The 12,691-nt window shown below is 45.9% G+C and overlaps 1 protein-coding gene across 1 annotated transcript in view; it reads left to right on the top strand.

The window, feature by feature from the left end:
• Positions 1–12,691, top strand: part of ptprsa (protein tyrosine phosphatase receptor type Sa) — an 85,958-nt gene that overhangs the window by 14,319 nt on the left and 58,948 nt on the right. The window contains 2 exon segments of the mRNA XM_060067514.1: positions 6,424–6,534; positions 9,053–9,064. Of these exon segments, the coding sequence (XP_059923497.1) occupies positions 6,424–6,534; positions 9,053–9,064 (123 nt within the window).

Genomic DNA, 12,691 nt, shown 5'->3' with positions numbered 1-12,691 from the left:
GGAGGGAGAGGAGAGATGGGGAAGGAGAGAGGGATGAGAGATAGACGAAGAAGAGGAAGAGGAGAGAAGGGGGAAGGAGAGCGGGATGAGAGAGAGGAAGAGATGAGATGGGGAAGGAGAGATGGATGAGAGAGAGGGAGGAAGGAGAGAATAAGGAGGGAGAGGGGTGGGGGGGGGGGGGGAGAATTGAAAGGACACTTGGTCCAGATGAACCTGTCACCTGTCCAGGTGGCCATGTTGTTAGTCCTCCCGAGTTTTGTCAAGAGTACCACATACTCTCTGCATGCATAATTACCCACAGCCTTCTTTACATTCCTTTTTGGATAACTTAGGAGTTTTTATTTATTCATAAATTACTTTCGTAACCGCTAAGGCTGAACCGAATTCTGATGAGCACTTAAAAATAGAACCCCGCTTCGAGTCACTAACGCAGCGAACGAGCCAACGCAGAAGTTTGAGTCCAACCCTTCTCGGGCTAATGTAAACACATCGTGCCGATTGGGACTGACGTCACATTGCAAACATTTGCAAGTGAAATGCGTGTGTGAGCTCTGGAAAAGGAGAGAGAGCGAGAGAAGAGGGTGTTTTCGTCGTCATGATAAAGGGCACGCCATACGCAAGACTGGGCGAGAGAGAGAGAGGGAGAGGGAGAGGGGAGAGAGAGAGAGACGGGGGGGGGGGGGGGGGTCAGGCGGCCATCTTGTTGATCGCCTGAACAAATCAATTTGTAGCCTACCAGGGTGTGCTAATTGAATTGCACTGAAATGCCTGGGGTGAGGGACGTCTGTGTGTGACGGAGATGTGGCGGGCAGCCTGGGGTGTTGGGCACTTTCAGAAACTAATCATCTATGCCATCCCCCCCCGGTCGTCTGTCTGTCTGTCTCTCATTTTCAGTCGGCCTTCTAATTATTTTTGCTCCCGCTCTCCAAATATTGACATTTCCTATCTTCTCTCTCTTTTCCTCATCTCTCGGATTTTCTATGCCCATCTGCATGTGTGTGTGTGTGTGTGTGTGTGTGTGTGTGTGTGTGTGTGTGTGTGTGTGTGTGTGTGTGTGTGTGTGTGTGTGTGTGTGTGTGTGTGTGTGTGTGTGTGTGTGTGTGTGTGTGTGTGTGGCCATGGGCAGCCATGTGCGTGTTTGTGTGTGCATTGCATAAGAGTGGGTGGGAGGTCGGAGGTCTGCGCTGAAGCGAGAGAGAGTGATTAGCCCACCTGGAGGTGATGTCTGCAGCATTTGAGCTCTTGTATGTTTCCAGGCACACTCTATTTCTCTGTGTGCCTCTCCCAACCTCTCTCTCTCACCCTCTCTCTCTCTCGCCCTTTTCTTTTTCGATCCACAAGAAGCTTTCGAAAACAAGGAAATCTTGCGTTCTGCTTCTGTGGTTCTGAAGAGCTAATTTATCGGTCAGGAGGAACGGACACATTCCAGGGTATGCCCGTGGTGACGAACGGGGCCCGTCTGGTTTAAAGAATATGTCAAAACAAGAGGCCCCATGTTTTCCCAAGAATGCCCAGAATGTAACATGATAGGCCGGCCACAACTGCTCATGTATGTTTTGTGGAACCGCCGCCGATCCAGGCAAAGTGCGTGTATTTGCAGAATGTAAATGGTGAGAGACAGAAACCAACTGTCTGGTTCTCCCATCATTTTTTTTTTGTATCCTTTCTGCTTGTCATTTGGTCGAATTGCGTTTGAAACCCTTCTAGTTCTTCATTCCTCTAATAAAAATATCCTTTCCGCTTGTCTGTGGGTAGAACACCATAGGAAACCGTGACGCATCCCCTTTTAATAAAAACATTCAGCTGGTCTCTCGCTGGAAGGAAGCCGCCAGAAAAAGAAATGTTTTTCGGTGAAACCAAAGGGAAAAGGTTTTACAGTATAATGGAGCGGAGTTTTGGTCCGAAGTGAAGGGTGGTGTGTTTGTGATAAGACCTCCCAGCTGGGGAGGGCAGAGATGTTCCAGTGCCCCCCATTGAGGATGCCCCTTTGTTGGGGCAGAGCCGTGGCTAGCCACCCTGTAATGCCTGGAAATTACTGTTTTGCCACACGGTGTGTGTGTGTGTGTGTGTGTGTGTGTGTGTGTTATCAGCAAAACGCTGTTGTCTGAGGAGAAGCAAGGACAGCAGCAGCATCTTTGATAACCTGCTGGACAGAGAGAATGTTTCGGCGGTGTGGATTTCCTGAGACTCTGTTGTGGGCTTAATGCTGGTTACTTTTCGTCTTGATAGGAAACACTGACGCAGAGATACGTGTGCAAGAATAAAGCTGACACAATACGAGGGGGAATAAGGAGGGGTAGAGGAGAGAGGGGTTTTGTTTCGGAAGTGTCATTTCAGGAAGGAGCATTGAGGGAGGGTTGGATGCGTGTGTTTGCTAGTCAAGGCTTAAATGGTTAGGTTTTAAACCCGCCTAGGGACGTTTTTTTGAAATGCCATTGTCATTATGAGTATTTTTATTATCAGGCCTTGCTTCAGATGAGTTATCAACACACATTTAAATGGCTTACGTTGTAAATGACACAGTCCTTTTCAGAAGTATATATTTCTTCACAGAGGCAGACGTGACAACTTAAATTGTGTCGGTTGGCAGACTTTGTAATTGTCAGGCTGTTTATATGCCAGCCAGCCAGTGGAGTGATAATGGAGGCGATGACGGACAAGGAGAATAGTCTAAAAAACAACTTGAGTTTGGTGCATATAGACTTTCCTGAGGGACTCTCTCCTCCTCCTCTTCATCTTCCTCCTCTTCCCCTCACTCTTATTCCCCAAACTCCCAAACTCTTTTCATCTGTCCCCGAATTTCCCCCTGTCCCCGAATTTCCCCTGTCCCTCTGTCTTCCTCACATCTCCTTCTCTCTCTCTCTCTCTCTCTCTCTCTCTCTCTCTCTCTCTCTCTCTCTCTCTCTCTCTCTCTCTCTCTCTCTCTCTCTCCTCTCTCTCTCCCTCTCTCCATTTCTCTCCCTCTCGTACTGGCTCATTAACGAGGCTGGCCTTCAAAGACCCCCTTTGAAATAATGGGGGTAGGGAGGGGGGCAGCGGGTTGGAGGGGTGCTGTTGAACCAGCAGGGAATGAACTGCTACTGCTTATACACTGCCAGGCAAACAGTCTCCATCCAGGAGAGAGAGCGAGAGGCAGAGGCATGAGTCATTGTGTATGCAGTAGAGTTGGGTGTTGCTTGGTTAGTAAATGTTTTCTGGATGATGGAAGTGTTGATTAGAAAGGTAGGGATACGCCTTGAAGGCATAGTGTATCCCTGGGATTGTTTCGGGGGAATAATCGCTACAATCAAGACATTGATTGCAACGATGACAATCGGGAACGAAACATGAGCACAAATCAAAGCGCACAAAAGACAAACGCCCGATCGCGGTTTTGGACAAATCGGAATAAATCTGCAATTTACTAAAAAACAAGTTCCAGCGAGTCCTCTTAGCTCATGGTCCCTCGACCGGGGATCATAATCACCGGCTAAATACAAGTTCAGATGCACAATGAATTCAGTCGGCTAAATATTCATGCGACAAGTTCTGAGGCCAAGGTTCTCCTGGCAGAACATTCTAGAACCCCCTACCCCGGGGGATCCGCTGGATCCGGACTCCTCGCGTCGGTCATTGTTCTGAGCTTTCAGTTTCCCATCGGTGGTGGCTTTGGGGGGGGGGGGGGGGGGGGGGGGGGGGGGGGGGGGAGAGCGAGCTCCAGCAGACCACCTGCCACCGCGGCACAGCACACATCAAACGGATCCGAGCCAGGTCCCTCTGGCGCCCACGTAGGCCTCGGATCCCGTTCTGATGTGCTGCCTGTGCCGCAGGTGGCAGGTCGCGCTCCTGCCCTGGCAGCTACGACTCCTCCCCCCCCCCCCCCCCTCCACAGCCCCCCCCGCACACCACCGGGGACGGAGAGTAGCCCAAGCTTTATTTTTATTTCCAGGGGAGATGTGATAATGTGAATATCGTGAGCGGCTGAGATGAAGCTGTGCATTTCTGGAGATGGAGTCGCGTCCGACTGAATAGCCGACGACTTAGTATTCTAGCCTGTATGAAACGCCATTTAACTCGGATGTTTCACATTGCAACGAAACAAACAAAACAAATTGGCAATTTATCTGTGCCGTTATGTCCCACAATGGACAGTTGTTGTTTTTTGGTCTTGACAAGGGTTCACAACTTGTTCCCGTTTCAGTTCATGTCCAATGTTGTTCACCGAGGCACAAGTTACAAACATTTGTTCCAGTCTATAGTGGATCACCAATTGTGTCAATGTAAGTAAAGTAAGGGTCATGGATGTATGGGTCAGGATAGTTTGGGATGGTGAACACAGCGTTCAGTGGACAAGAGTAGGGTGCAAACTACTAGTGCACAGCCATAAATTGCCTCTTCCACACAACATTTGTACCTAAATAAGTAGATCTGATGTTGACATTTGTATTGATCAAATTATTATGATTGGTTTTTCAAACAACGATAGCAATTTTTGGTATTATAATAATTTAAATGGCCTGGTGTAGCCTACTTATAAATCAACATATTATTGGATCACTCTTGGAATTGATCGACTTTGTCTTTTATCCAAAGGGACAGTAATTGGTTTTCTAATAGATGCATGCCATTTACGAGCAGGTAAAGGTTATTCATCATTCAACTAGGTAGACTGTGGAGGTTGGGGCTCAGACCAAGAAAACGTTGGCAGGAAATCCAAAACCCAAATCCACTATAGCCAGCTCCCTGATTGAATTAGTGTAGTTATTGACGATTATTATGAGACTAGTGAACCAACACTGCATTGGTTCTCAAAGCTACAGGTGAGAATAAGGAAGATGAGTGAGTTCAGATCTAATCATGTTCATTTGCGTCGTTCTGATTGTCATGCTTTCTTAAACACGCAAAATATCACTAATCACGAGGCAGACAATTAGGGGAGCACACTCGAGGTATGGAGCGCTGAAGTGCATAATTACTGGGATCAGCGGCCTCAGCTGAGTTATACTACAGGAGAGTAGTTAGACAGGGGGAATGGCGGTCCTGTACTACAGTGTACATCATTAGTTCCCCCTCGCTAAGCCGCGATGGAACAGGCTGCGGCGACGGCGACGTGTACTCGGCGTATCCGCGCACGTCCTGGTGGGACGTTAGCCAGCACTGATGATGTCATCAGCAAGCGACAGGCTTTTAGTAAGACGCCGGCACTTTTGTCAGGTGGTCTGTTTCTTTTGTATTTCAAACCGCCTCTACTGCCGCAGGTTTAATGATTTAGTTATTGTGTACTTTGGCAGGGAGCGGGGGAAAAGCAAACCATAAACTAAAACAGAAGCATTGGCAGGATTGCCGGATCCGGTTTGTTTAAAGGACAAGCAAAGAAACCCGAAAGATAACCAAATGGAGACTAAGCTGAATTCGAAATGCATCATACTTGCATAGGAATTGGAACGATACAAAGAAAAACACAACCGTAAAAAACAACTCAAGTGAAAATACAATGAAAGTGAAAAGTTGGTGGTAAACATCTCCACCCCTGATCTGAAACGAAGCGCATTTCCTCCCCTCTTATGCATTCATCCATTATGCAACGACGAGATCTCTGCTCATGGACGATGAATCGCGACTGCACAGTGAGCGGTCCGTTTGGCTGCAGGCTAGCGAGGAAGGGCCACGCGGCTCAGCGAGGCAGCGGCTCGCTGCTACTCACCAGTTAGCCTCGGAAATGAACCGATGAACCACGCGTCCCCAGGTTTACCCCGGGCACCCCCGGCTCTCTCTCCCTTCTGCTTGACACACGTGTGCTCCCTAGGCCAGTGGCGCACAAGGGCCGGACTGCTAATCGCATTGCAGCGTTAGCCTTTCGCTACGTCCCTCACCTCACCTCTCTCTGTGAGGACACACAGTATGCCCGTGTCAATGAGAGGACGAGGGGTCCATCTTGATGTATGCCTCAGTTGATCTCATTATTTAAATTTCCACCGGTCCAGGCTTTCATGCATTTATTCATTCATTCCCTGCCTTCATTCGTTCATCCGTTAATTTCATTCATGTATTCACTCATCCATTCAACTTATTTTATTTTTTGACTTCCCTCCTCTTCCTTCATCTTCAATACAGGCGTGTCCGGAGGATTTGCAGAGTGTCCAGTCAATAAATGTTATCCTTCCAGCGAGAAACTCATTAAATAAAGCGGCGATCCTGCGGATATATTGATGAAACATGTGACTCTTGCTGTGCCGTTGCCATTACATGATTATTAAATCACTTTCTCCTCCCCTCTCTCTGCTTTCTTCCTCTTTCTCTCTGTCTTTCTCTCTCTTTTTGTGTTGTCATGTTTCTCTGTGCCCCCCCCCCCCCCCCCCCCTCCTCCTCCTCCACCTCCTCCTCCTTCTCCCCTTCCTCCTCCTCCTCCCCTTCTCTTGTCTCCTTTGATGGTTTGACTCCCAGGGGCCCTGCAGATCGAGAACAGCGAGGAGACCGACCAGGGGAAGTACGAGTGCGTGGCGTCTAACGTGGAAGGCGTGCGCTACTCGTCCCCCGCTAACCTTTATGTGCGAGGTAGGGAGACCCCCGGGACCCGCCGAGCCAGGCAGCGCAAACTGATAACGATAAACCAGAACCCGCCATCAATGTTCAACTGTTTCTTACTGAGAATGTTAACAACGCTCCGGCGTTTAACTCTTGTGTGTCGACTTTTAACCGATAATAGTTAGCCTGTATCCTTGTTCGTTTTCTGCTCGAAGAAGCAAGTAAGATTGAGTGTCTTTAACGTTGCTACCAGCTTTTGTTGTCCGTTCATGTAACCCGATATGCAACTGACGCTTTCGGAGAATTTGCCAGCTACTATTATATTGACCGACTAACGTTGTTCTCTGTTATGATGTCATCCTCCATTTTGTTTCTTTCAATGCCCTCCCCTACTCGCTCGGAAGGAAGTGCGTAGCTCACCGAGCCGTGTGTCTTGACCGTGTCAGACGCCTTTTAAATGTTTGACCAATAAGATCACCCCACCCGTCCCCTACCCCCAACCCCCACCTCCTCCCTCCTCCCCCCCTCCCCCCACCCTGTGTCAAGGTGTTTATAATCACCCCTTTTGAGAGTCTCCTCGGACCTCAAAAAAACGGTTTAGGGTTTGCTCTTTTCAGGTACAAGAACGCCACGGTAAGTGTCGATTTTGATCGAGTGGCCAAGTCGTCAGAGCCCACCAATCAAAATTGAGTACCCCCCCCCCCCCCCCCCACCCCCCTCCGTCGCTTGGTGTCAGCGGTCAGGATTTAAAACCAAATCAAAAATAAGAAATGTTTCAAAAAGTGCGATTGCCTAGCAGAGCTCGTTCAAAGATCACTCAAAGAAAATATAAATTGGGAATCTTTATCCATAATATCCCGTCACCAGTGCTTTGGTGAAATATTCTTTAAAGGCCTTTTTACAAAGTCTTCAATATGTTCAATATGCCATAATCATTGGGCTCCAGGAGATATTAGGTTCCTCAATAACCGAGGGAGCGAATGCAGAAGCCCACTGACTCTCTCCCTCGAACGCCTAACATACTCCCAGTGAAAAGGGAGTGCTAATAAATTGAGGCATATGCATTTTCAACATGTATTATTTATGTTGTGCATATTAAAAAATGATGCCTCTGCATCAGCTTGTTTCTGCTGCTGTGTACCAAATAACTTTTGTTTCCTGATAAATAATTCAATGCCCTGGTAATATAAAAAAAATGGGTCAGGGAGTTTTTACTTTATTAATAATATTGCCATTAATGTGGCTCGTGAACTAGCCGGGGCCAGGATGAAAACAAATTAGCTCTCTGGGAGAAAACAAAATGGATGGCGAAGAAGAAGAACTATCGCTCAGTAACTGACAGAGTAGTCATCTGTATTAATGGAGCCACTTGCGCCCCCTCAGCAAGAGGGGAAGATCAGGGACACCTCAAAAGGTTTCCATTGTGATACTGAAGTGGTGAAACCGAACCGTCCGCCTTGCTCAGGCACAGAGTGGAAGAGACAAATGAGCTTCTCTCAGGTTATTAAATAGCACATAATTGGGCACACTTTAACCGTCCTCCATTGGTGGGATCTTTATCGTAACAGTGAGGGAGATACTCTGCCCTGATCGCTGCTTGGCCACTGCCTCACAGTTCCAGACATACCAGATTCCCACTAGAGCCACAGGAAGTGGGATATTTTTTCGAGGTATCGCGCCACATTTTCAGGGTCCAAACACGCTCTTGTTTCCTGGTGTCAATCTTTTGTCTGTCCTCAGTGAACGTCGATCAATTCTGATATTTGATGTTGACTATGTTTCCTTCACAAAGCAAATTGCACATTTGAGATTAGCAGCTGTAGTAAGGATAACCTTTAACTGGAAAAACAAAATGTAAAATCTTAAACCCGATTTTTCCAAATTGGAATATATTGATCTACTTTAATACTACGTTAATAATTGGCTTCCTAATGGCACTTTCTTAAACTGCAGCTCCTAATTTCAGCTCAAACTGTGTCCTTATTTTTATTTATTTTTTCAGTCATTAGTTTTCTTGCTTTATTTTTACGTTGACTTTGGTTTCTTATCAAAAAAAAAAACAGTATGGTCCGACGGGAGCATCTCCATGTGGCCATAATGAGCTTTTGAAAAGGTTGAAGAGTTATTATTCTATGATTGCTCTGACTCCAGTGGCAGCCTATGGGGTTGTTTTACTTTCATTTTCTGTTTGTTTGTTTGTCTTCTGTTCTTTCTGATTGGTTTGATTAATTAAGAGTTGGCGTAGAGGAGGGAGGCGGGATGGGTTAGAGCTTGGGTCAGGCCAGTGTACAGGACTTCGAGAGGGTCCTGGGGGTCTTGTCTGGCAGACAGCAGAGCAAGGGACATGTACAGAGGGCTGGGTTTTGGGGGGGGGGAGGGGGGGGGGGGGGGGGAGGGGGGGGGGGGGGGGAGGGGGGGTATAGATGAGGGACATGCAGCTGCAGCCTAAACACCATGAGGTGGCTTTTTTTACTCTCTCTGTGTTTCCCCTATTTTTCTCTTCTCCTCATGTCATTGTGTTCTGCATCAACCCCTTTACATCCCTCAGAGCTTCGAGAAGGTTGGTGTGTTTTTTTTCTTTTTCACTTTTTTTAACCCAGTCAAAAGTCAAATAAGAAAATCAACATGTTTGAAAAAAAAGAAGGAAAATAGCTGTATAACAGAGCTCGATTCATTCATCAATTTGAATAGCTTCCAATTTCAGCGATTTAATCAATACTGCTAAAATGACTATGAAAGAAAAAGTACAATTTTTTTTCTTTTGATTCCTAAGAAATTATGAAAGCAAGCCCGATTAGCTTGGGTCTTGTACATTTACTTTATGTTTGCATTGTGGGGCCTTTTCTTCTGCATCCTTTGGTATTGCTGCTGCACTGAAATGCTTTTCTTGCATGTTTCTTTATGGAAACCCTGCACGTGAAAATAACCTGGTTTGACCCGTTGCATGATGGGAGAATGTAACTGCGCTCGCATGCCTGTAGAGAACCCCTTTGGCCGTGGTTTTCTGTGCGTGTGTATGGTGATGGTGGTTGTTGTTTTTGTTCGTGTTGGTGCATTTTCCCTGAGTTCTCTCCATGAGTTTATATTCCGTTCCTCTCTCCTTTTGTAGACTCACCCCCTCAAAGTACCTTGAGTTTTCCTTTTATTTCTAAGTGTGTCTTGTGACGTTGTAGTTTTGTGTCACTTTTTTGTGTTTATAGTTTCCCTTCAGTTCTGTTCCTTTCCTTGTTTTACATTTTTAAGAAAAAAAAAATTCTCTCCTGATTTATTCATTGATACTTTCTTTTCCCTTTTCAATGATGTTTCTCTTGCTTCTTGAGCCATGAAGATTTGAATGTGAATGCTAAAAGGAAAATCGGTGTGAATACAGACAGTCTTTCTGCCATCTTATGTACAACCAACTGTTCCCTCTCTGTCCAACACACACACACAGATACACACATCTACATGGAGGACACAGTGTTCGTCAATACCAGTTCATTGGTGATTTCACTCTGCCATTACGGCATGCCCCCGGATCAATATTAATGTCTTGGCTTTGACTTTCCAGTCCAAGTTTCTTAGTGGCTGCACATTGATGCCCTTTATATTCTAGTGGTAGGGAAAGCCTTGGTTGACTAGTGGCTCTTTGTGGCCCCTTACAAGCTAGGAGACCTAGAGATCTGTTGTTCTGTCCCACACAATAAGAATAAAAGTAGAAATGTTTTATGTTATCGCTAGCTGGATTTGACCTGTGTAGTGGCTGTACAAATTCCACTACGGAGTAGCCGTAGCATAAGGCAAGCTTGTCATTTGAAGTAGGGCGTGCCAAATTATTCATAGTGCGGCTTTTTTCACCGTAATTGTGTCAGTACCAAAATCCCACTAACCTGAGACATTCCGACAAAAATGTTTTTGAATGGAAGTGCGGAAGATTTTCCAAGGATTATATTAGGTTGAACCCAAACCTCAAGTTGAATCCCATGTAAGTGAGGGCAGACCTATGTGTTTTCCATTACTTTGCTGCTTTGATGAAGTCATGAATGTGTTTTCTTTGGAAAGCTCTATCTATTCATATCCAGGGGCGCATTGAGGCATGTCCAGTGCTTTCAGCGAGAGCCTGATGAGTCTGTGTAATGTGGAACTGGTGATACATGTTGCCACTTTTCATAGAAAGAAAAAAAAACACAGCCAAACCATTTACCCTTAATAGATTTCTTTGTAGATGTGGTCCAGAACTAGCTAATGGTGGATTGCCTTGTGAGGTTAAATGAGGTTATAGGAAGTACAATATGACGACTTTTTCACATCAAGCATCAAACACAAAACCCACAGCTTCAATCAGACATAACATCAAGAACAGTTTAGAGACACACCTCTTTGTTCTCGACAAACCATTTGTTAACCCATGGAGGTGTATCAGAATGATCAGAAAGACTGGCCTGGGAGAAATGCACGTGCATGCTTACCTTTCTTACAACGATGCCTGTCTGATTTTGAATATGCTTGCATGTCATGCTCTGCATTTGTGTGTGACGTTGGGAAAGAAAGCTAGATTACACCTTATTTTTTTCCTACTGGCCTACGCTACTTCCATCCCTATTAGATGTTTTTTTCTCAAGGAGCACTTGACTCCGATTGGTATCAAAGCGGTATTCATTTTCCCTCTCACTTCACCTTCTACTTGAATGCAAATATATTTTTCCACTGCCTTTTCTAATCCAACTGATCAGGTTCCCCAATACAATACTGTGAAGGTACATGCGTAACTGCAGTAGGTTTATTCAGTTTGCTTGACCACCGTAAATCAGACCCTAGAATAAACACACACCGGTAAATCCCCTCTAAATCTACTGCTTTCCTCCGTCAAGATTCCTCTGCCATATTTCCAGTAAGATTCCTTTAGGTACTCATTTCCATTTTGATGAGGTACCCTTAGAGGCTGTTTAGCATTGGCGCAACCACCGTGTGCAAAGGCAGGCTGACCCCCGTGGTTTATATGTAAAAGCCCCAGGCCCCTCACCCCGCTAGTGTGACTAAGGAATATCCGTAGAGGGCCTTTGTCCTCAGGGGGCTAGAGGGTGTAATCTCAGCTTCAAGGTGACACTAAAGGCTGCACATTATTTTGGCTTTCCCCCCTTCATTTTGGGGCAGCAGGGTCTGCCCTCACCAAAATGGCCGATAATGTCCGCCTTCTGACCTCTTTGTTTTTTCGACACAACTCCCACCACGATAACCCACTCACGAGTAGAGCTAGTGCAGTACTCTGGCATTCTCTCTTGACCACTTTTCACTTCGTCCCACTGTAAAGGCTTCTTGAATTGTCTTTCTCTCCACATTGGGGCTTGAAACAAGATCGCTAAATTTGTACGTCCAAAAACGTGACGACGGTCCATGTTTAGGGTTTGTTTTGACTCCTGTGTTCCAACGGCCCCGGGCTACTGGTCTCTGTGAATGAGGAGCGTGTCCATGCAATTGGGATTCTCTTGTGTTTCTTGGTTTGTTGTTAACAGGCTATAACAGGTATGCACACTTATACTGTCACAGTTTTATTTATCGCCACTGTCAGGAGACGCATGGTAGACGTGTAGATGTGATATGCAATCAATCCTACTTGAGTCAATTAGATTGAATTTGCCGCACGATATCAGTAATGGAGTTTAAATATGTCCTTGGGCTCCAAATCCTTCACTCTAATGAAGCCAGGCTAGTACGAGATGGAATGGCTGTGTAATGTGGTTATGCCAATAATTGTCACTGTGGCTTTAAGTCTTCTAAGTACAGTATCATTTGGTGAAGGAACAGGAAATAGTAATGGAATGGAGTAGGCATCCAATCACAGGGATGGTAGGAAATTGGGCGTTAAGAACGAGATCGGGAGTGGGAGCATTGCAACAGTCTCGACTGGGTAGACCGGGCGAGCAGATCCACATTGCAGCTATTAAGGTCAAATGTGGATTTTTTTTGCCGTGACAAATTTGATTTCATTCAAAGCAAACTTGGAGTTTCAAAACTGTACAAAAAGGCCTAAGGCGCATGCAATGCAACTCTTATTTTTGAATATCTTTTAGATCATTAACGTGATGTTTATCAAATCCTTGAATGTATTTTCGTTCAATGGACTTGACGGTCGGTGTACCGTCGGTAGGCTTTAGTTCTCATGCTGAACCCGGTGGAGGTGAAACTCGAAGGTGAGAGGAACTATCCT

Source organism: Gadus macrocephalus, chromosome 12 (genome assembly GCF_031168955.1).
Source record: "Gadus macrocephalus chromosome 12, ASM3116895v1".
Lineage (NCBI taxonomy): Eukaryota > Metazoa > Chordata > Actinopteri > Gadiformes > Gadidae > Gadus > Gadus macrocephalus.
The sequence above is the reverse complement of the archived record's forward strand: the minus strand, read 5'-3'. Positions and strand labels throughout refer to the sequence as shown.